At 42.8% G+C, this 21925-nt stretch overlaps 1 protein-coding gene and 1 long non-coding RNA gene across 7 annotated transcripts; one reads left to right on the top strand and one right to left on the bottom strand.

Moving 5' to 3' along the window:
- Positions 1 to 3077: 3077 nt before the first annotated feature.
- Positions 3078 to 20061, top strand: LOC118392073 (ubiquitin carboxyl-terminal hydrolase 47-like). Of its 6 annotated transcripts, none has more exons than XR_008062767.1 (14): positions 3078 to 3169; positions 3923 to 4021; positions 4140 to 4236; positions 4363 to 4478; positions 6382 to 6452; positions 6578 to 6709; positions 6904 to 6990; positions 7143 to 7271; positions 7486 to 7614; positions 7795 to 7832; positions 8079 to 8113; positions 8792 to 9494; positions 12663 to 13531; positions 15509 to 20061. XR_008062767.1 is itself a non-coding variant. In XM_052459737.1 (12 exons), the coding sequence occupies exons 2-12, from the start codon at positions 3934 to 3936 to the stop codon at positions 8959 to 8961; spliced, it is 1092 nt and encodes a 363-aa protein (XP_052315697.1). In that variant the 5' UTR covers positions 3078 to 3169; positions 3923 to 3933; the 3' UTR covers positions 8962 to 11062. The 6 variants fall into 6 exon arrangements, 2 of the variants coding, with proteins under 2 accessions (XP_052315697.1, XP_052315698.1); XR_008062768.1 differs by lacking the exon at positions 15509 to 20061 and having other exon boundaries at positions 12663 to 13092; positions 13288 to 13966; XR_008062769.1 differs by lacking the exon at positions 12663 to 13531 and having other exon boundaries at positions 15509 to 20058.
- On the bottom strand, positions 11641 to 12575 carry LOC118392074 (uncharacterized). Its single transcript, XR_008062771.1, has 2 exons — positions 12230 to 12575; positions 11641 to 12018 (listed from the first exon to the last, which is right to left on the bottom strand). It is a non-coding gene; the product is annotated as an uncharacterized LOC118392074 (long non-coding RNA).
- Positions 20062 to 21925: the final 1864 nt, after the last annotated feature.

Genomic DNA, 21925 nt, shown 5'->3' with positions numbered 1-21925 from the left:
TTCATGACTCAAATGTTGTGAAGAAGATGCACTCGGGAAGAACGAAAGCTGAGATGATTACAATGAACGCTTTAGGACCAAAGACTGCATGGGATATTTTGGATGATCTGTCCCCGACCGAAGGTGAGCCTGTTGCGTTTCTCAGTTGCCAGTGATGCCTCAAGCAAGGGAAAAATACAGTGTGCGTGAGATATTTCTCTGTGTATGATGGAGCACAGGGCAAGTTACTTGACTTTTATGGAGACATTGATGAAACTGCAAATGGCTTACATCAAGCTCTGATGAGCTGTCTGGAAAAGCTGAACTGGATATTAGACACATCACAGCCTATGCAGCAGATAATGCCAATGTCAACTTTGGAAAACACCACTCTGTTTACCAGTTATTGAGCAGTGCCAACACTCACATTCTGAAAGCTAATTGCCCAGCTCACATAGCTCATAACACCTGCAAGAACGCCTGCAATCAGCTGTCAGTGGATATTGAGACAATTGTTTTAAAGATCTACAGCCACTTCTCAGTATCTGCTTCCCGAAGAGAGGAACTGCGTACATTCTTTGCCTTTGCTGACATTGAGTGGCGTGAAATTCTGCAACATTTTTGCACACGATGGCTCGCTCTTCATCCAGCTGTCTGTCGTCTCCTGCAAAGCTGGCCAGCTCTTACTTCATACTTCAGGTGCCTTGGGGAGACCTGTCCTGGTGGACAGAAGATTATTTTTGTAAAACAAAATCATAAAAAAGCTGAAGGAAACAACGCTCTGCATCACAGATGTTTACAGGGAAGTCCAAAAGTTCAAAATGAAGATGCTTCAGCGGAAACAGGACAGCATTTTTGGATACCAGACCAAGCAGCTGCTGGACAAACAACTGTCAGCGCAAAGGTCCAAGCAGCAACAGGACTTTGTGAAGTTCTATGTCATTACATACATCACAAGTAGTTTGATTTCTCACCAGAAAATGTAATGGTGAAACTGAAACCGATCGGCCTCTATAAGGAGCTCTCCTTCACTGACCTGGAGCAGGTGGTTGCCCTCAAATTGACAGAGACAGTCAGTATTTATTTATTTTACCTTTATTTAACCAGGCAAGTCAGTTAAGAACAAATTCTTATTTTCAATGACGGCCTAGGAACAGTGGGTTAACTGCCTGTTCAGGGGCAGAACAACAGATTTGTACCTTGTCAGCTCGGGGATTTGAACTTGCAACCTTTCGGTTACTAGTCCAACGCTCTAACCACTAGGCTACCCTGCCGCCCCAAGTATGGACCAACTCTATGAAGAGTTTTGTGATATAAATACCTAGGTCTGGCTAGATAAGTAATCCTTCTCACCCCCTAAAAGATTTAGATGCACTATTGTAAAGTGGCTGTTCCACTGGATGTCATAAGGTGAATGCACCAATTTGTAAGTCGCTCTGGATAAGAGCGTCTGCTAAATGACTTAAATGTAATGTAAATGTAGACTGTAAAATCTCCTTCCAGACTCACATTAAGCATCTGCAATCCAAAGTTAAATCTAGAATTGGCTTCCTATTTCGCAACAAAGCCTTCACTCATGCTGCCAAACATACCCTTGTAAAAGTAAAACTGACTATCCTACCGATCCTTGACTTCTGCAATGTCATTTACAAAATAGCCTCCAACACTCTACTCAGCAAATTGGGTTTGTCACCAAAGCCCTAGTTTCTACCAACCACTGCAACCTGTATGCCCTCGTTGTCACGATTGTCGTATGGAGGGGACCAAAGCGCAGCGTGGTGTGAATACATTCTTATTTTCTTTAATGTAGAACACGAAGAACACTTAAACAAAAAACAACAAAACGATAAGACGAACGTGACCACTATATAAACAATGTGCTAACGTGCAACATAACATAGACATAGATAATCACCCACCAAGTACCCACAGAATATGGCTGCCTAAATATCGTTCCCAATCAGAGACAACGATAGACAGCTGCCTCTAATAGAGAACCAATCTAGGCAACCATAGACATACAATTTACCTAGAAAGCAAACAGCCCCATAAACATACAAAACCCCTAGACAATCCCCATATTTGTTTTTGTATTTCTGCTCTTTTGCACACCTGTATTTCTACTTGCACATCCTCATCTACACATATATCATTCCAGTGTAAATTGATAAATTGTAATTACTTTGCCACTATTGGCCTATTTTTTTGCCTTACCTTCTTACTACATTTGCACGCACTGTATACAGATTTTTCTATTGTGTTATTGACTGTACGTTTGTTTATCCCATGTGTAACTCTGTGTTGTTTTTGTCACACTGCTTTGCTTTATCTTGGCCAGGTCGCAGTTGTAAATGAGAACTTGTTCTCAACTGGCCTATCTGGTTAAATAAAGTTTCAATTAAAAATAAAAAAAATACTGAAAAAGAGATTAACATTATTGACAGTGCTGCAGCTGAAACTCAAAACTACTGAGAAAGTACACCAGAGCTCAGGTAGGCAGTTAAAACTACCACACAAACAAACACACACATCACACTCTGAGAATTGACCGTTGGCTAATTTAATGGTTACACACTGAACAAAGAAACGTGTATTGAGTATAATTTGATAAGAGGGAAACGTGCACAATGAATGTGAAATCAATTCAAATGAACTTGATTATAATGCTGATATGTGAAGCTATCCTATGATCTGTTCTACCCTCCTCACCTTTTTATTTAGGGAACAGTATGAGTACCATACAGACAAGCAGCTGGAATATTCATGCCTGTTCTCCTTTTATGGGATCCAGAAGGAAGATTGGAAATGTGTACTCTCCTCTTCTTATTCATGATTTTTTTAATCGACAATTCGCTACATGATCTATAATCTCCCTTTGACATTTTATTTCACCTAAACGTTGTGCTTCGTTAAATTATATATGTCTATGTGTGAGAGAGAGGGGGATCATATAATTAGGAATTGGACTACTAATGTAATAGGCTCTGTTTGGGGATATACATTATTAATAACAACTCTCAATATGTGTTTTATTTTTTTCAGTTGCCCGTATACAATACGCCACATCTGGCCGCATATGCGTATTACTGTAGATTTCAAGCGAGGTAAGGTGAATCTAAATCGAAACTGAAATTTGGAAAACAAATATGTCGCACTTCTCTTTCTCGAAGCTGAAAAATCGGTGAAATCGGTAAGTTGTTGGTAGGCTACGGTTTTATTTGTGTTATCACAGTGCTAAAATGTACATGAAACTAACGGAGTAATCAAGTCATGAAATCATACCGATATATAGGTATTGTAAGACGCCTGCAGTCCGTTTCCAGGCTTTATTTCAGCCCTGCTGAAGCTACTATTCATGTAGATTATGCATGTGTGCATGCATATTGTTGTGGCGAATCTTCAAATATTTGGAATTTGAATCCATATGCGAGGTCTACAATTAGATTTTAATACAGACGAAATTTTCCATATCGCTGTCCACAAATGAGTGTTGCTGCAGCAAGTAACCTCAAAACGAAAATCCGCGCAAACATATGTACAAAAATGAAACTATGGTGAGTCTTTACGGGTGACGGGCTTTGTTTATCGAAAAAGGCCTGAACAATTATTGTAAATAAAATAAAAACTCCAAGTAGCCTCGTAGCCCAGATACGGTACGACATTCTCATTGTTATTTCATAAATGATTTAGCCTGATAATAATTATATTCTATTCTATATATAATGTGGTTATTATTGTTATTGTTGTAGTTATATAATTGTTGTTACAATGTTATAATTGTTATAGTGTTGTTCTAATAATACTCCTATAATTAGTCTAGTATGTGTTTACAATAAGGTAGGCCCAAATATATTTTTCCAAATCAAGGTGTATATACATTTAAATCTAACAGATTATGGCTTTAATGTTTTCTCTGTTAACACAAGATCTTTTGATTATTCAGGCGTGAAAAAAATGAGTTCCAAGGAGAATCCTCCAAAGAAAAAAGGATACGACAAAGGCATGGTGAAGAGGTTTAAAATGAGACTCGACCTCATATTTGGTAAGCAATAAGTACGTTTCTGTCTCAAGATCGAGCCATTATAGGTCTCTACATGCTGACACACTGACGTGGATCAGTTATGGTACGACAATAATTCATTATTCTTTCTTTATTTTAGACTACAATGGTTTAGTTAATCAAGGAGCAACGTGTTATTTGAACAGTGTGCTGCAGGTCCTCTTCATGACTAAGGACTTCAGAGAGGCTGTGGAAAGGTTTGGGAATTTCCGTTTTCTGATCGAGTCCCACTCAACACAATGATTACAATCGAAAAATCAATACATCAAACTATAATAATATGCAGTAAGAGGATATATTAGATATCACCTCGATCTCTACAGTCACTGTGGTCAAGATCAGAAGACTGCTGATTTTCACCTGAAAAGCCTTTTCGAGGCGTTGAAGACAAGTGAAACTCACACAAAGGACATCTTATCCATACTTGGCATTGGAAATGGTGAGTTTGCTTTTGATATCCTGCTGAGAAAGAGTATATATTTTTACCTAACTTTGATAAATGTACAAGTGCTCTAAGAGCATTATACATTATATTCAAACAAGTAAAATACATTCCTTTCCTGCAGTCAAATGACCTCGTGGCCTCATGGGTGGAATGTTATAATTTATTTTTGAATTTCATAATTAATGAACATTTAAAAAAGAAAATGCCTAAAATCCGCTATTTCTATGTCAAATATATATACTGTGACCTCCCGAGTGATGCAGTGGTCTAAGGCACTGCATCGCAGTGCAAGCCGAGTTACTACAGTTCCTGGTTTGATATCATGCTGTGTCGTAGCCATCCGCGACCGGGAGACCCATGAGGCAACAAACAATTGGCCCAGCATCGTCCGGGTTAAGGGAGGGTTTGGCCGCCCGGGATATCCTTGTCCCACTCCTGTGGCGGTCCCGGGCGCATGCAAGCTGACATGGTTGCCAGGTGTACGGCGTTTCCTCTGACACATTGGTAGGGCTGGCTTCCAGGTTAAGCGTGCATTGTGTCAAGAAGCAGTGAGGCTTTCCAGGGTTGTGTTTCGGAGGACGCACGCCACTCGACCTTCGCCTCTACCGAATCCATAGGGGAGATGCAGCGATGGTACAAGACTGTAACTACCAATTGGGAATGATGAAATTGTGTAGAAAAGGGGGTAAAATCATTTTTACAATAATAAGTATTCAGACCCCTTCCCTTTTCCCATATTTTATTACATTACAACCGTATTCTAAAATTGATTAAATAAAACGTTTTCCTCCTCAATCTACACACAATACCCCATAATGACAAAGTGCTATTGTAATAAAAATAAAATCTGAAATCCTTTATTTACAAAAATATTAAGACCCTTTGCTTTGACACTCGAAATTGAACTCAGGTGCATCCTGTTTCCATTCATCATCCTTGAGATGTTTCTACAGCTTGATTGGATCCACCTGTGGTAAATTAAATTGATTGGACATGATTTGGAAGGGCACACACCTGTCTGTATAAGGTCCCACAGTTGACAGTGCATGTCAGAGTAAAAACCAAGCCACGATTGTCTAAAAAATTGTCCATAGAGCTCAGAGACAGGATTGTGTCAAGGCACAGAACTGGGGAAGGGTACCAAACATTTCTGCAGCATTGAAGTTCACCAAGAACACAGTGGCCTCCATCATTCTTAAATGGAAGAGGTTTGGAACCACCAAGACTCTTCCTAGAGCTGGCCACACGGCCAAACTGAGCAATCGGGGGAGAAGGGCCCTGGTCAGGAAGGTGGTTAGTCTGACAAAGCTCCAGAGTTCCTCTTTGGAGATGGGAGAACCTTTCAGAAGGACAACCATCTCTGCAGCACTCCACCAATCAGGCCTTTATGGTAGAGTGGCCAGACGGAAGCCACTCCTCAGTAAAAGGCACATGACAGCCTGCTTGGAGTTTGCCACAAGGTACCTTAAGGACTCATACCATAAGAAACAAGATTCTCTGGTCTGATGAAACCAAGATTGAACTCTTTGGCCTGAATGCCAAGTGTCACGTCTTGAGGAAACCTGGCACCATCCCTACTGTGAGGCATGTTGGTGGCAGCATTATGCTGTGGGGATGTTTTTCCGTGTGTGTGTGTGTGAGGGGAATTATTTTGCTTCAAAGTAGAATTTGTTTAAGACTACCAAGAAACACTCTATGTGACCCTGATTTAGCCCACTGCATTAAAAGGTTAAAATATATCCATACATTTGAATGAATCAAATTATAAATAATTTTAGTAAAACATATATATTAGTAAACAATTATAAATTATATGAGTTTATATAAATGAAAAAGTATATCCTTTGCATTATGACCTACCGCAGGAGTGTTTTGACTTGTTGTTTTTACCAATCAGTTTACGAGCAACGGGATGCTGCTGAATATTTTGAGAATATTTTAAGCATGGTCAATCCTTATGTGTCTAAGGTACAGTATTATTGATTATTTATACTGACATGTTATTAGAAAAAACCTGCAACTGAACATGTTATAAATACAATATTTGCCATGACAAGACTTTATTATTTTATGGCATATTTTTTTGCATTTAGATCTTCAAAGGACATTTGAGACACACGATGAGATGTTCAGAAGGTCATGTGACCAGTGTTGAAACTGGTCCATTCTGGACTCTACCACTCTCAATAGAAAATCAATCAGACTCAAACAAAACCTACAGTGTGGTAAGGATTCTTCAAGTATTTTAGTAATTTCCAAAGGTTTTGATTTTTGCAGGGAAGGATTGTTTGTAAACGGTGTGTGTGTGTGTGTGTGTGTGTGTGTGTGTGTGTGTGTGTGTGTGTGTGTGTGTGTGTGTGTGTGTGTGTGTGTGTGTGTGTGTGTGTGTGTGTGTGTGTGTGTGTGTGTGTGTTTACAGAGGGATGGTTTTGAGGAGTTTTTCAAGTCTTCAACTGTCAGTGAGATGTATTGCGACCAATGCAATGAGAAAACCCGTTCCACCATTGTGAGTTGTGATGTTGAGAATATTCAATCCCATCAAAATCCTTAATCCACAATGGTACCAAAAGCCTGTCAAAAAGATAACACGCTTTAGACTATGGAAGGTAATGGCTATACTGATAGACTGATAGTGTGTGTTTGTTTTGTGTCGCCCAGACATGTAAAATGGAACATCACCCAGAGATTCTGACTCTGCTCCTCAAGAGGTTTGAGTTTGACTACCACAGTATGTCATATACCAAAAATGACTGCTGTGTTGAAGTTCCTCACACGTTACGGACAAAGGTATTTAGAGATACTTTCTTTATAGGACAGGTGCTTTTTATCATGTAGGCGACACATTTGTATATGTATGTATTCAGGCAGGAGCACTATAAAAGGAAAACAGAGGTGTTCTCTCATTCTCATTGGTCCTTCACCGGTCCCTACCAACAACAGCTTCGTAAATGTAAATGATGGCAGTGTTTTTCTTTTCATGACAGACCTTTTCTCTGAACAGAACTGTGACTATGAACTCTATGCAATGGTGGACCATGTGGGAAGTCTAAGAGGTGGACATTACACTGCTAGAATCAAGTCCTATGATGATCACAACTGGTATGTGTTCGATGACAGCTACGTCAGACAGGTATGTTTTTTTTGTCAATTGAATTGAATATTGACTGTTTCAGTGTCAAATATTATGTGTCGTCAAAATATATTAAAACACCACCAATAGACGCCACCCTCAATATACTGTAGGCCAGTGTACACAATGATTTGCATATATTTGTATACTCTTGTAATACATACTGCTCCTCCCTTACAGCCCAATCCACAATCAATCAGTCATATGAATAATGAAAGGTAAAATGTCAGTGTTTTCCATCTCTTGAGGTTTGTGTGTGTGTGTGTGTGTGTGTGTGTGTGTGTGTGTGTGTGTGTGTGTGTGTGTGTGTGTGTGTGTGTGTGTGTGTGTGTGTGTGTGTGTGTGTGTGTGTGTGTGTGTGTGTGTGTGTGTGTGTGTGTGTTTCCAGAGAACATCATGCCAAACTGAATCACCTCTTTTTTTGTAATATTACAGTTTTAACATTATTTTCCTATTTCCACTAGATCCCAGAGTGTGTATCTGCTTATGTACAAGAAATGTAAGTTAAAGTGGCAGTACAGTAAAAAATATATATATTTTCCTGTGTTTTCTATATATTTCTACACTACTAAGTTGGAATAATAATTGCGAAAATTATGTAAGAGCTGTTTGAAAATACTGCCTGAAATTTTAGCTTGTTTTGCATGGGTGGGGTTTTGGACAATAGACCAATAACCAATAAGAGAGGTAGCCCTACTCTTTGCCAATAACAGCTAGTTTTAAGGTTACATATTCCTCCCAATAGGCTTCTCCAAATAGGTCCCTCACTCAGACCACTCTCAGACAGTCTTAGGAAAATTCTTGCTTGAGATATTGCTTTTTGCTAAGAAACCTTTTTTTTTTATTGTATTTTTTACCATTTTAATTGAAAAACAATCACTGTAAGGTACTTAATTGTTACCCAGAAATGATTTGATATTGAGAAAGAAATGGCTGCATTGGAGCGATAACAATCTGTCATACAGTCATCCCGTACAGTAGCATCACTTATCTTAAAGGATCCTCCTATATGTATTCAATTATCCTGAATTCAACAGCTCCTCTTCAGTCCCTTCAGATTTGTGGCCCTAAATGTTCATTCTGCTTTTGGATAAACTGAATTATGCTTCCTTCATCTAAACTCTTTTTGACCAATTACCGTCAAACTTATCTATGCATTTCCCTCTGTAATTCTTAGCACGTGCTCCGGATCAACCAGGAGAAGAGGAAATTAAGAAAGGAGGAGGAATTAAAGTGTATGGAAGAGGAATGGAAGGAAATAGAAGAAGAATTGAGGAGAATAAAAGAGGAATGGAAGGAAATAGAAGAAGAATTGAGGAGAATAAAAGAGGAATGGAATACAATTAAAGCGGAATTGAAGAAAAGAATCAATGTAGAATCACAGAGTATAGCATTGCCATTGGAGAGAATATATGTGGAATTCAAGACATGGGTAGACAACAATGGAAGAGGCATTGATGACACTCCTCAACAATTCATGACAATAAGAGAGACAGTGAAGATGATAGAAGAGGAAGAGAAGAGAATATACGGAGTTGACGAGTATAGAAGAGAAATTGAAATGAATACAAAAGAAATTTAAATGTATAGAAGAGGAATTGAAAAGCATAGAAGAGGAATTGAAAAGTATAGAAAAGGAATCGGAGAGTATAGAAGAGAAAGTGAAGGGTATGGAACAGGAATGAAATATAATAGAAGAGGAATGGAAGAGTGTAGAAGAGGAATTGAACATAGAAGGAGTCTGCTACGTCCCATCGGGGACGCTATAAGTCACTTAAAGCTAACTGCCAGTTGAAGTCTCTGGGAATGTGATAACAACAATGGCAACTAACAGCTTCACTAGCCAGCTATTCTGGTTAAAGCCTTCAGCAATAACACAGGTACGCTTGGAACAAATTATATTCTGTTTTAGGTCCCGCTTTATTTGAAGTGCATCTTATGAAGGCTAAGGCTTCATAAAGCAGTCATGTACTGTAGAATTTAAAAGTACTAGATAAATGGGCCACAAATCCTCTATAACTATATTTCACGCTCTAGAAAAGAGTAACGAACGTGAACAAATCAATGAATGGTTATGTCATACAGCTATGCCACATTATACATCGTTATAGAGCATGATATATGGTTATAGATCATTTGTGAAGAATCTATGTAGTGCTTTATGAAGCCTTCATAGGATGCACTTCAAATAAAGTGGGCCCAGTACCCAGTTTTATTCAGTGGCCTTGTTGAAAGTTTTTAGACATATAGATACAGTTTGTAGTTTTAGGCTACAAACCCATTCTGCCTAGTCTGTGTCATTAGCCATATAGACTAAAGAGAACACGTTTGCATTTTGTATTTACTATGTCTCGTTAGTCATACAAATAATGCCAACAACAGGCAACTTCAAAAGTCCTTTATCACTTGATACATAAAAAATAAAAAATGAGGCTTACCATGTACAATGTTTGTTCTGGGGTGTATTCATTAGTGCACACCCTAGCAAACCATGTACAATGTTTGTTCTGGGGTGTATTCATTAGTGCACACCCTAGCAAACCATGAGCAATGATTGCCCACTCAAGGGGATGTTGGGGGGTGGGGGTATGTGTATGAAAGAGATGAATGAATACAGAATGAAAACATGTTCTCCTTAGTCAGTATGGCTAACTATAGCAGCTCATATAAGATAGAATTGTGCGTGTATTAGTAAAGGCCTGCTTTAACTGTTGTGTGTGTGTGTGTGTGTGTGTGTGTATGTGTAGAATAAGAACCTAACTAGGGAAGTATGTCCTATGCAGTGGAGGCTCCACAGAGGAGGAAGGGGAGGACGATCCTCCTCAGTGAAATTTCATAAAAATAAAAATAGTGAAACATTAAAAAAGTTTTCCTTTTTAGAAAAACTAAACTAAATAAATTCATATGTCCACAAATAATTGATTAAAATGAAAGTCTACAGTAACTTCAACAGCACTGTCTGGGGTAGCACCATGGTGTAGCCGGAGGACAGCTAGCTTCTGTCCTCCTCTTGCTACACTGACTTCAAAACAAAAGCTAGAAGACTCGTAGCATGTACCCCTGACTGCAGTGTGCAGTTGACTCCGCCCACGTTTGACCCCGGTGTTTGACAGTCACACATTGAATACAAACACACACGTTTGTGCAAGGCACACGTTGAATACAAACATATTTCATTTTTGAAGATCGTAAGTAATATTATATAACGTGGTACCAGCACATGTGTTGTAACACTTTTTGTTTCATGCTATATTTGAGACAAGCTACTGATATTGTTGCAGTGAACAACAGACTTGTTATGTATGTCATGTACTGTTAAAATTGTGTTGATAAATGTTATACATTTGTAATTATATTATTTCATTGAGCGTATATATACAGTTACTACCTATCCTGATTTATAATGCTATTTACTTTCCTCATGAGAATGTTTTTTAAATTTTTAATTTCACCTTTATTTAACCAGGTGGGCCAGTTGAGAACAAGTTCTCTGTCACGTATATCACCGAAGGTGGCTCCCCTTCCTGCTCGGGTGGCCCTCGGCGGTCGTCGTCGCCGATCCCTTTTTCCTTTTCGTTTGTTTTTGTCTAATTGTTTTCACCTGTTCCTTGTTGGGGTTTTGGGATGGGTGTTATTTAAGTTAGTTTTGCCCACTGGTGTTTGTGCAGGCTTGTTGGTTGTTACGTTTGGAGATGTATCTTGGTTTGTTTTGGGTTTTCGCTGTCCAGTGTTTGTATCTAGGTTTTGGGTTTGTTTAGCGCCAGTGTTTTGGGCATTCACCCATGTTTTGGACCTGTTACGTTTTGAAGGACATGAAAGCGTTTTCCCGTTCATTTCGCTCTCTGCATTTGACTCCTCACTCATTTCACTCACCCGCCGTTACATTCTCATTTTCAACTGCGACCTGGCCAAGATAAAGCAAAATGGAGAATGGAGAAAGAATATAACATATAGACACATGGACAAGCTGAATGTGCTTTGTACACTAAGTTTGACCAGCTCCAGTAAAGAGATCAGAGACTCGGGTGACTTCTACATAATCTTTACTAAACAACACAATTAACAATTGAAACAATTAACACAGCAGAGAAAAACAAGGTTTGACCACTCCTCAAAAATGGCTTCACTCTTGCTCCTCAAAAGAGGCAGTCATTTTATTGTAGTCAACTGCCTCCACATAGAACATCTCATAATGTCTCTGTAACTGGAACGAGAACATGAATGGTTCCTTGAGGAGAATATTCTTCATCCAGGCCATCATACAACTGTAGTTCTTTAAGGGTTGTAATTGCGGTCTTCCTCGTCCATCCCAATTACACTAGGGAGGGAAACGGTGCCTTTAAATGGTTGGCGTTCACCCCATCTTGCTGCCTCTAGGGTGTTCTTTAGAAGAACATCTGCTTCCTTGAAGAAAAAGGAAGAATAAATATGAAGAGTAATGCCTCATTGGGTGATCAAGTCAAATTACACCCCACTTTCAAAATACCACCATGCAAACGAAAGCCACTATTACTAAAGGGGTTTTCAGTGATAACTATAACTACTCAAGTCATCACAACTATTATATCTTGCCATGCATCAAAGCATTCAGCAATACACACAGTAGACTACATACCCAGTTCACAGCTCCCAGTTCGCCGTGCATTTTGTTTTCAGTATCGTCTAGAAAGAAAACAGATTGTGGTCATTAAGTAATGTTAGGGAACCTCTGGTGATGTGTGTACAAGAATGCACCTTACTTTAGCTAATAGCCTATGCAGTACCTGATCCTGCAGAGGGGGGGGGTCTTCTACATCATCCAGAAATATATTGGAGGGGGGGTTTAGGCTTTATACATTGGTTTAAGACTATACCATTTTGAAAAGAAGGTCGACGACATCCGATCCTCGTTTGCTAAGTCAAACGACACCGCTGGTTCTGCTCACACTGCCCTACCCTGTGCTCTGACCTCTTTCTCCCCTCTCTCTCCAGATGAAATCTCGCGTCTTGTGACGGCCGGCCGCCCAACAACCTGCCCGCTTGACCCTATCCCCTCCTCTCTTCTCCAGACCATTTCCGGAGACCTTCTCCCTTACCTCACCTCGCTCATCAACTCATCCCTGACCGCTGGCTACGTCCCTTCCGTCTTCAAGAGAGCGAGAGTTGCACCCCTTCTGAAAAAACCTACATTCGATCCCTCCGATGTCAACAACTACAGACCAGTATCCCTTCTTTCTTTTCTCTCCAAAACTCTTGAACGTGCCAAATCAGTCAGGTTTCAAGACTAGTCATTCAACTGAGACTGCTCTTCTCTGTATCACGGAGGCGCTCCGCACTGCTAAAGCTAACTCTCTCTCCTCTGCTCTCATCCTTCTAGACCTATCGGCTGCCTTCGATACTGTGAACCATCAGATCCTCCTCTCCACTCTCTCCGAGTTGGGCATCTCCGGCGCGGCCCACGCTTGGATTGCGTCCTACCTGACAGGTCGCTCCTACCAGGTGGCGTGGCGAGAATCTGTCTCCTCACCACGCGCTCTCACCACTGGTGTCCCCCAGGGCTCTGTTCTAGGCCCTCTCCTATTCTCGCTATACACCAAGTCACTTGGCTCTGTCATAACCTCACATGGTCTCTCCTATCATTGCTATGCAGACGACACACAATTAATCTTCTCCTTTCCCCCTTCTGATGACCAGGTGGCGAATCGCATCTCTGCATGTCTGGCAGACATATCAGTGTGGATGACGGATCACCACCTCAAGCTGAACCTCGGCAAGACGGGGCTGCTCTTCCTCCCGGGGAAGGACTGCCCGTTCCATGATCTCGCCATCACGGTTGACAACTCCATTGTGTCCTCCTCCCAGAGCGCTAAGAACCTTGGCGTGATCCTGGACAACACCCTGTCGTTCTCAACTAACATCAAGGCGGTGGCCCGTTCCTGTAGGTTCATGCTCTACAACATCCGCAGAGTACGACCCTGCCTCACACAGGAAGCGGCGCAGGTCCTAATCCAGGCACTTGTCATCTCCCGTCTGGATTACTGCAACTCGCTGTTGGCTGGGCTCCCTGCCTGTGCCATTAAACCCCTACAACTCATCCAGAACGCCGCAGCCTGTCTGGTGTTCAACCTTCCCAAGTTCTCTCACGTCACCCCGCTCCTCCGCTCTCTCCACTGGCTTCCAGTTGAAGCTCGCATCCGCTACAAGACCATGGTGCTTGCCTACGGAGCTGTGAGGGGAACAGCACCTCAGTACCTCCAGGCTCTGATCAGGCCCTACACCCAAACAAGGGCACTGTGTTCATCCACCTCTGGCCTGCTCGCCTCCCTACCACTGAGGAAGTACAGTTCCCGCTCAGCCCAGTCAAAACTGTTCGCTGCTCTGGCCCCCAATGGTGGAACAAACTCCTCACGACGCCAGGACAGCGGAGTCAATCACCACCTTCCGGAGACACCTGAAACCCCACCTCTTTAAGGAATACCTAGGATAGGATAAGTAATCCTTCTCACACCCCCCCCTAAAAGATTTAGATGCACTATTGTAAAGTGGCTGTTCCACTGGATGTCATAAGGTGAATGCACCAATTTGTAACTTTATTTTTGTTTCCAATTAGTGCAATCTATTCCAAATTGCCTTGCTAACTTCTGTAGCTAGCTACCAGCACGAGTGTGCAGTTTTCTCCGCCAGAATGGTAGAAGGGCCAACGATGCTGAAAATGTGGACTTTTGGTTGAAGAACCCCTTTCATTCTCTGGGGTACAGGAAAAGGTGCACAATAAAAGCGAAGGTCGACCTCTGCCCGAGATGAGTTTCATGTAGAAGGATGAAAAGGTGAGGGCTTTCAATATCAACTATTATCAAAAGTATATCGTTAGCTGGTTAACAGGGAGCCTTTCATCAGGCCGCCTGTATTTCTGGCCTTGCCTGCTTTTTGGAAAGTCTGAGCCTTGGTCAAAAAGTGGGTACAGTGCCACGAAGAACATAGATTGTTCAGCTAACGAAAAAAACAAAAGCAGGGCACGCAAGAATTTGCTTTTAGAGGACACGACGAGAGGGAAAGTTCCATTAACAAGGGCAACTACAAGGAGGTTGCAGAGGTAAATTACGCGTTATGATGCTTTACTTGCTGAACATATCAAACTTTCAACTGTCTTTTCTGGGATGTCGAAAACAATTCAGAAAGATTTGATAGTTTCCATCGCATCATCCATTACATCCATTAAAAAGTCCCCTAGCATCATCCATTAAAAAGTCCCCTAGCATCATCCATTAAAAAGTTTGATTAAGGGGAGAGCTTGGCGCAGCGCATTTTGTCTTGTGCGCTCAGAAGACGAGAACACATAATCACTCCGGACAGACACAAGCAAAAACTCATGACATAAATGTTGTCAGCAGGCTACACCTAAACATTAGAAATCTGACATGCTGTGTCGGATGATCAACTGTTAAAAATTGCCCCCCCGCTCTGGGACCTATGGTGCCACCAGTCTGTTTGCAGTTGTCAGTTATCGTCAGATATGTGGATGATCAGGGCTTTACTAAGGAACCTTCCTTGGGAAGCTTTATTGTGTCAAGTGGGTGAGATGCGCAGTCTGTGTTTGACTTTATGAATTTTGAGATGTTTGTAGAAAAACTCGTTGTCCAAACCTATGATGGATTGTATCCATCCAAAAGTGTTTAAACTCAAAACCTATTTCCATTTTCCACTGAAACTGTGATTTAAAAAAAATAAAGTAGTTGTACAATATCATGGGTATGCTCAGAGCATCTTTTTACAGCTTGAGAAGTTGACATTTTACTACTGTACTTGGGCCTTTAATAAGGAGGTTTGCTGATTACAGAAGACAGATTCCAGTTGTTAGGTTTGTTAGTGACTCAAATTGTCTGCTGATATTCTGATCTTGTATCTCACTCCACAGTTTCCTGGCTCTGCGGACCCCTGGGAGATTGATCACAGCTCTATAAGTCTGCATTTCAATTGGACTGGTGTGTATTAGATGCCTATAGGGAACGCACTATTCCCTTTGAGATGGACAGCTCCTGAGGACATCACCAGTAGAAAGTTCACCATCATGGGTGACGTGTGGTCCTTCGGCACCTTGCTGTATGAGATTGTGACCTATGGGGAGATGCCCTGTCCCAGTAAGATTTGTATAATTAGAATATATTAATCTCCTTGGCATTAAAGCTCATTGAGGGAAAAATTGGACAAGATGGTGCTGACTGAGAGGGGCGAAATCAAATTATCTTTACTTCTATTGTACAGAAAAGTTCATACTATTATCCCATTTGACCCCAAGCACTTCTGGATATCAGATAAACAGTTACTAACCACGATTTCGACCTCAAATAATACTTCAACTCAGCTGTTGCCCGGTCCCTATTCCTTTGTTCCATTAGCTACCAAATCCCTGCAGGCATAGACGCAGTAGACAAGCTGCAGCCCTGGTGAAAATGAGCGAGGAGAAAACCGAACGGCGCTCCCCTCCTTTCCGTTGGCAAATGTCCAGTCACTTTAGAATAAGATGAGCTTCGTTTGAGAGTCACACGTCTTACAGATACGTGGCTAGATGATGACACTATACACATAGTAATTTGTGGATTCTTAATCTGGTGGTAAGATCGGATGAAGGCTTTGGGAAAGTCTAAAGAAGGAGGGGGGGGTTCATAAATAACAACAGGTTTGCTGCTTCCAGTGTGAAGGAAATCTATAACTTTTGCTCACCTGATATACAATACCTTATGGTAAGTTAAGCTGCAGACTCTTTCATCTACCAAGAGAGTTATCCGTAATTATCACGGCTGTCTACAAGACAACAAAACTCTGTCACTCAACAAACTGTATGGGGCCATAAACAAACAAGAAACTGCTCACCCAGTGGCAGTGTTTCTGGCGGGCGGAGACTAACTTGAGGAGATTAAAACCGTCCTCCCTCACTTCTACCAACACATCACCTGCTCCACTAGGGGACCTAAAACTCTAGACCACTTTTATTCTACCTACAGAAACTCATACAACGCCATCCCTTGTCCTCCCTTCTGCAATTCTGACCACAACTCCATTCTCCTGCTTCCTGTTTACAAAACAAAGCTCAAACAGGAAGTACCAGTGATGCGTTCAATACGGAAGTGTTCGGATGACACGAGGTTACAAGACTGTTTTGCTAGTACAGAATGGAATATGTTACAGGATTCATCCGACAGCATTGAGGAGTTTACCACAACAGTCGCAGGGTTCATCAATAAGGGCACAGACAATGTCATCTCCACAGTGACTATACGAACGTATCCTAACCAAAAATCATCGATTACAGGCAATATCCGTTCTGGGCTAAAGGCTAGAGCTACCGCTTTCTTTCAAGGAATGGGACATGGACGCATGCAAGAAAGCCTGCTACGACCTCTGACTAGACATCAAACATGCAAAAGGATACTATAGTAGGAAGGTGGAATCCTATTACACCAGCTTCGATGCTCGTCGTATGTGGTAGGGCCTGCAGACGATAATGAATTACAAAGGGAACCCAGCCGTGAGTAACCCAGTAATGCAGAACTCCCAATCCAGCTGAAAGCCTTTTATTCTCGCTTCGAGGAATACAACACTGTGTCTAGTGTGAAAGACCCTGTTTTTCTAGAGGACTGTGTGATCTCTCTCTCCGTGGCCGATGTGAGCAAAACGTTTAAACAGGTTAACAATCACACAAACGGAATACCAGGGTGCGTTCTCAAAACATGAGCAGACCAGAGCTCCAAGGTAACCTGCCTAAATGACTCGCCCTGTAGCACGCACATCTGTAGGTGCTTTGAAAGGCTGGTCATGACACACATCAACATAATCATCCCAGACACTATGGGCCCACTTCAATTCTCATAATGCCCCAACAGATCCACAGATGACGCAATCTAAATTGCACTTTACACTGCCCTCTCTCACCTGGACAAGAGGGGAAATAACTATGTGAGACTGCTGTTCATAGACTACAGCTCAGCATTCAACACCATAGTCCCCTCCAAGCTCATCACCAAGCTAGAGACCTTGGAATTGAACACCTTCCTCTGCAACTGGATCTTGGACTTCCTGACGGGCCGGCCCCAGGTGGTGAGGGTAGGCAACAACATCTCGCCACGCTGACCCTCAGCATGGGGCCCCTCAGGGGTGTGTGCTTAGTCCCCTCCTGTACTCCCTGAGAGAGCTTCAAGTTCCTTGACGTCCACATCACTAAGGACTTAGCATGGCCCACACACACCAGCACAGTCGTGAAGAGGGCACAGCAGCACCTATTCCTCCTCAGGAGGCTAAAACGATTTGGCATGGACCCTCAGATCTTCAGAAATTTCTACAGCTGCACCATCGAGAGCACCTTGACTGGCTGCATCACCGATTGGTATGGGAAATGCAACGCCCCCGACCGCAAAGCACTACAGAAAGTGGTATATCCCAGTACATCCCTGGGGCCGAGCTCCCTGCCATCCAGGACCTCTATATTAGTCGGTGTCAGGGGAAGGCCCGAAAGCCATAGACTGTTCACTCTGCTACTGTCTGGCAAATGGTACGGAAGCATTGGCTCTCCGACCAACAGGCTCTGAGACATTTTTTACCCCAATGCCATAAGACTGCTAAATGCCAGAAGACTGTGAAATAGTCAATTAATGGTTACCCAAACTATCTATCCTGATTCCTATCTTGCACTGACCCTACGCACACTCACTAGTCTATATATACACACTATATACACACTCACTCACACAAAAACTACATTGATACTCCCACACAAAACCCATACACTTGTCGATTAAGGCAACCCCCCCGCACCTCTCTGGTTAAATGCAGAAGACACATTTCAGTTGAAGGCATTCAGTTGTACAACTGAGTAGGTATCCCCGTTTCCCTTTCATACGCCAGAGGAGGACGGGCTCATTGTAATGGCTGGATTGGAATAAATGGAACGGAGTCAAACGTGGTTTCCTTATGTTTGATGTGTTTGATACTGTTCCAATCATTCCATTCCTGCCTTTACAACAAGCCCGTCCTCCTATAGCTCCCCCCACCAGCCTCCACTGACATACGCACACACATATACATCGATAACATATACAATAACAAAGGGTCCCCACCACTGTTTAGGTAAAAAGCTGAGGGATGATACTGGAGATATGTGACCATTCTTAATTCCATAGACAGAGCTAGTATGGATGCAAGGACTGACCATTCATGATATCAAAATTATAGTTTTAACCACGTTTTGAGTCGATTCATTTGTTTATAAATATTGGAGTAAAACGGTGGGTCTTCTGCGCTCATTCACTTCACTTCAGTTTGACCTTTTTCCTGAGCTCTGTTCTCCACGATAACATTTGATTTCAAACACCTCTTCATCTTCTTTACCATTTACACAATGGTGTGAGCCTAGCTTCAGTGTGCAAGGCAATGGCAATCAATGTCGCAACAAACATACCACACAGGTGGGCATAATTATAAATTCACAGTCAATATTGGCTCAATCAAGAGGTCCCGGTAGAGGAAGCAGTGGGGGAAACATGACAATCAAATAAAGATAGACACACAATACAAATACATTATGATGTCATTACCTGAATTTTTGCCCTATTTATAACCAACTACAAAAACTACGAAAAATAACATTCCTCATTGAGGCCTGCTGGGGCAAGAGTGGCCAAGCGATCTATCCAATACATCTCTCTTTGGAGAAGAAATGTATCCGTATCTCTTCCCCTACGTGGCGTCTTCACCAATTCAATTCCCATATAATGTAAGGCAAGTTTGTGTGTGTTTTGTGTGCAGGTATGTTCTTACACAGCATATTTTTGTGAAACGTGTATGCAAGTGAACACTAACCATCCTTTTCTTTTCTGGCCATCTCCTTGTTCTCTCAGAACATCTCCCTCTCTGTCAGTGACTCTGTGGTGGGGTGTAGTTACAGACACAGGTGTACTGCGCTAAACAGGTACCAGGTACAGGTATCTGGCTCAGATTGGATGGACTGCCCAGCTGGAGGTTGTGGTGGCTAATTTCTGCACTACCAAATGAGGAGATACAAACTTCACACACCAGTCAGAGTTATACTTAAACTACTTAAACTACATAATAATAATAAGAGCTTTGCATTAGCAATGACTTTCGATGATGCGCCATTTCTAATGAACCATTGAAAGTGACAACACAAAAGTACAGAGATCTTTTATAGCCAAGATACACCCCTCTCAACCTACATGACGAACCACAGATCTTAGGAACAGTTCAAAAAGGGACTTTATAATTAAGAAAGGAGTATCCCTTAGCCAGATAACATTTGCTATAAATTATCGTTCAGTTTGGTCCCTAAAACGAGGTTCTAATCTCGTTCCTGGTACTTCATAGACATTTACATTTACATTTAAGTCATTTAGCAGACGCTCTTATCCAGAGCGACTTACAAATTGGTGCATTCACCTTATGACATCCAGTGGAACAGCCACTTTACAATAGTGCATCTAAATCTTTTAAGGGGGGTGAGAAGGATTACTTTATCCTATCCTAGGTATTCCTTAAAGAGGTGGGGTTTCAGGTGTCTCCGGAAGGTGGTGATTGACTCCGCTGTCCTGGCGTTGTGAGGGAGTTTGTTCCACCATTGGGGGGCCAGAGCAGCGAACAGTTTTGACTGGGCTGAGCGGGAACTGTACTTCCTCAGTGGTAGGGAGGTGGATGAACGCAGTGCCCTTGTTTGGGTGTAGGGCCTGATCAGAGCCTGGAGGTACTGAGGTGCCGTTCCCCTCACAGCTCCGTAGGCAAGCACCATGGTCTTGTAGCGGATGCGAGCTTCAACTGGAAGCCAGTGGAGAGAGCGGAGGAGCGGGGTGACGTGAGAGAACTTGGGAAGGTTGAACACCAGACGGGCTGCGGCGTTCTGGATGAGTTGTAGGGGTTTAATGGCACAGGTAGGGAGCCCAGCCAACAGCGAGTTGCAGTAATCCAGACGGGAGATGACAAGTGCCTGGATTAGGACCTGCGCCGCTTCCTGTGTGAGGCAGGGTCGTACTCTGCGGATGTTGTAGAGCATGAACCTACAGGAACGGGCCACCGCCTTGATGTTAGTTGAGAACGACAGGGTGTTGTCCAGGATCACGCCAAGGTTCTTAGCGCTCTGGGAGGAGGACACAATGGAGTTGTCAACCGTGATGGCGAGATCATGGAACGGGCAGTCCTTCCCCGGGAGGAAGAGCAGCTCCGTCTTGCCGAGGTTCAGCTTGAGGTGGTGATCCGTCATCCACACTGATATGTCTGCCAGACATGCAGAGATGCGATTCACCACCTGGTCATCAGAAGGGGGAAAGGAGAAGATTAATTGTGTGTCGTCTGCATAGCAATGATAGGAGAGACCATGTGAGGTTATGACAGAGCCAAGTGACTTGGTGTATAGCGAGAATAGGAGAGGGCCTAGAACAGAGCCCTGGGGGACACCAGTGGTGAGAGCGCGTGGTGAGGAGACAGATTCTCGCCACGCCACCTGGTAGGAGCGACCTGTCAGGTAGGACGCAATCCAAGCGTGGGCCGCGCCGGAGATGCCCAACTCGGAGAGGGTGGAGAGGAGGATCTGATGGTTCACAGTATCGAAGGCAGCCGATAGGTCTAGAAGGATGAGAGCAGAGGAGAGAGAGTTAGCTTTAGCAGTGCGGAGCGCCTCCGTGATACAGAGAAGAGCAGTCTCAGTTGAATGACTAGTCTTGAAACTTGACTGATTTGGATCAAGAAGGTCATTCTGAGAGAGATAGCGGGAGAGCTGGCCAAGGACGGCACGTTCAAGAGTTTTGGAGAGAAAAGAAAGAAGGGATACTGGTCTGTAGTTGTTGACATCGGAGGGATCGAGTGTAGGTTTTTTCAGAAGGGGTGCAACTCTCGCTCTCTTGAAGACGGAAGGGACGTAGCCAGCGGTCAGGGATGAGTTGATGAGCGAGGTGAGGTAAGGGAGAAGGTCTCCGGAAATGGTCTGGAGAAGAGAGGAGGGGATAGGGTCAAGCGGGCAGGTTGTTGGGCGGCCGGCCGTCACAAGACGCGAGATTTCATCTGGAGAGAGAGGGGAGAAAGAGGTCAGAGCACAGGGTAGGGCAGTGTGAGCAGAACCAGCGGTGTCGTTTGACTTAGCAAACGAGGATCGGATGTCGTCGACCTTCTTTTCAAAATGGTTGACGAAGTCATCTGCAGAGAGGGAGGAGGGGGGAGGGGGAGGAGGATTCAGGAGGGAGGAGAAGGTGGCAAAGAGCTTCCTAGAGGCAGATGCTTGGAATTTAGAGTGGTAGAAAGTGGCTTTAGCAGCAGAGACAGAGGAGGAAAATGTAGA

This window comes from Oncorhynchus keta, chromosome 13 (assembly GCF_023373465.1).
Source record: "Oncorhynchus keta strain PuntledgeMale-10-30-2019 chromosome 13, Oket_V2, whole genome shotgun sequence".
In the NCBI taxonomy this organism is placed as follows: domain Eukaryota; kingdom Metazoa; phylum Chordata; class Actinopteri; order Salmoniformes; family Salmonidae; genus Oncorhynchus; species Oncorhynchus keta.
The sequence above is the reverse complement of the archived record's forward strand: the minus strand, read 5'-3'. Positions and strand labels throughout refer to the sequence as shown.

Coding starts and splice junctions, on each gene's coding strand:
- LOC118392073 (XM_052459737.1), top strand. CDS start 3,934: ATGAGTTCCAAGGAGAATCCTCCAAAGAAAAAAGGATACGACAAAGGC. Junction 6,991..7,142: donor AGAAAACCCGTTCCACCATT/GTGAGTTGTGAT, acceptor TGTGTCGCCCAG/ACATGTAAAATGGAACATCA. Junction 7,833..8,078: donor AGTCATATGAATAATGAAAG/GTAAAATGTCAG, acceptor TATTTCCACTAG/ATCCCAGAGTGTGTATCTGC.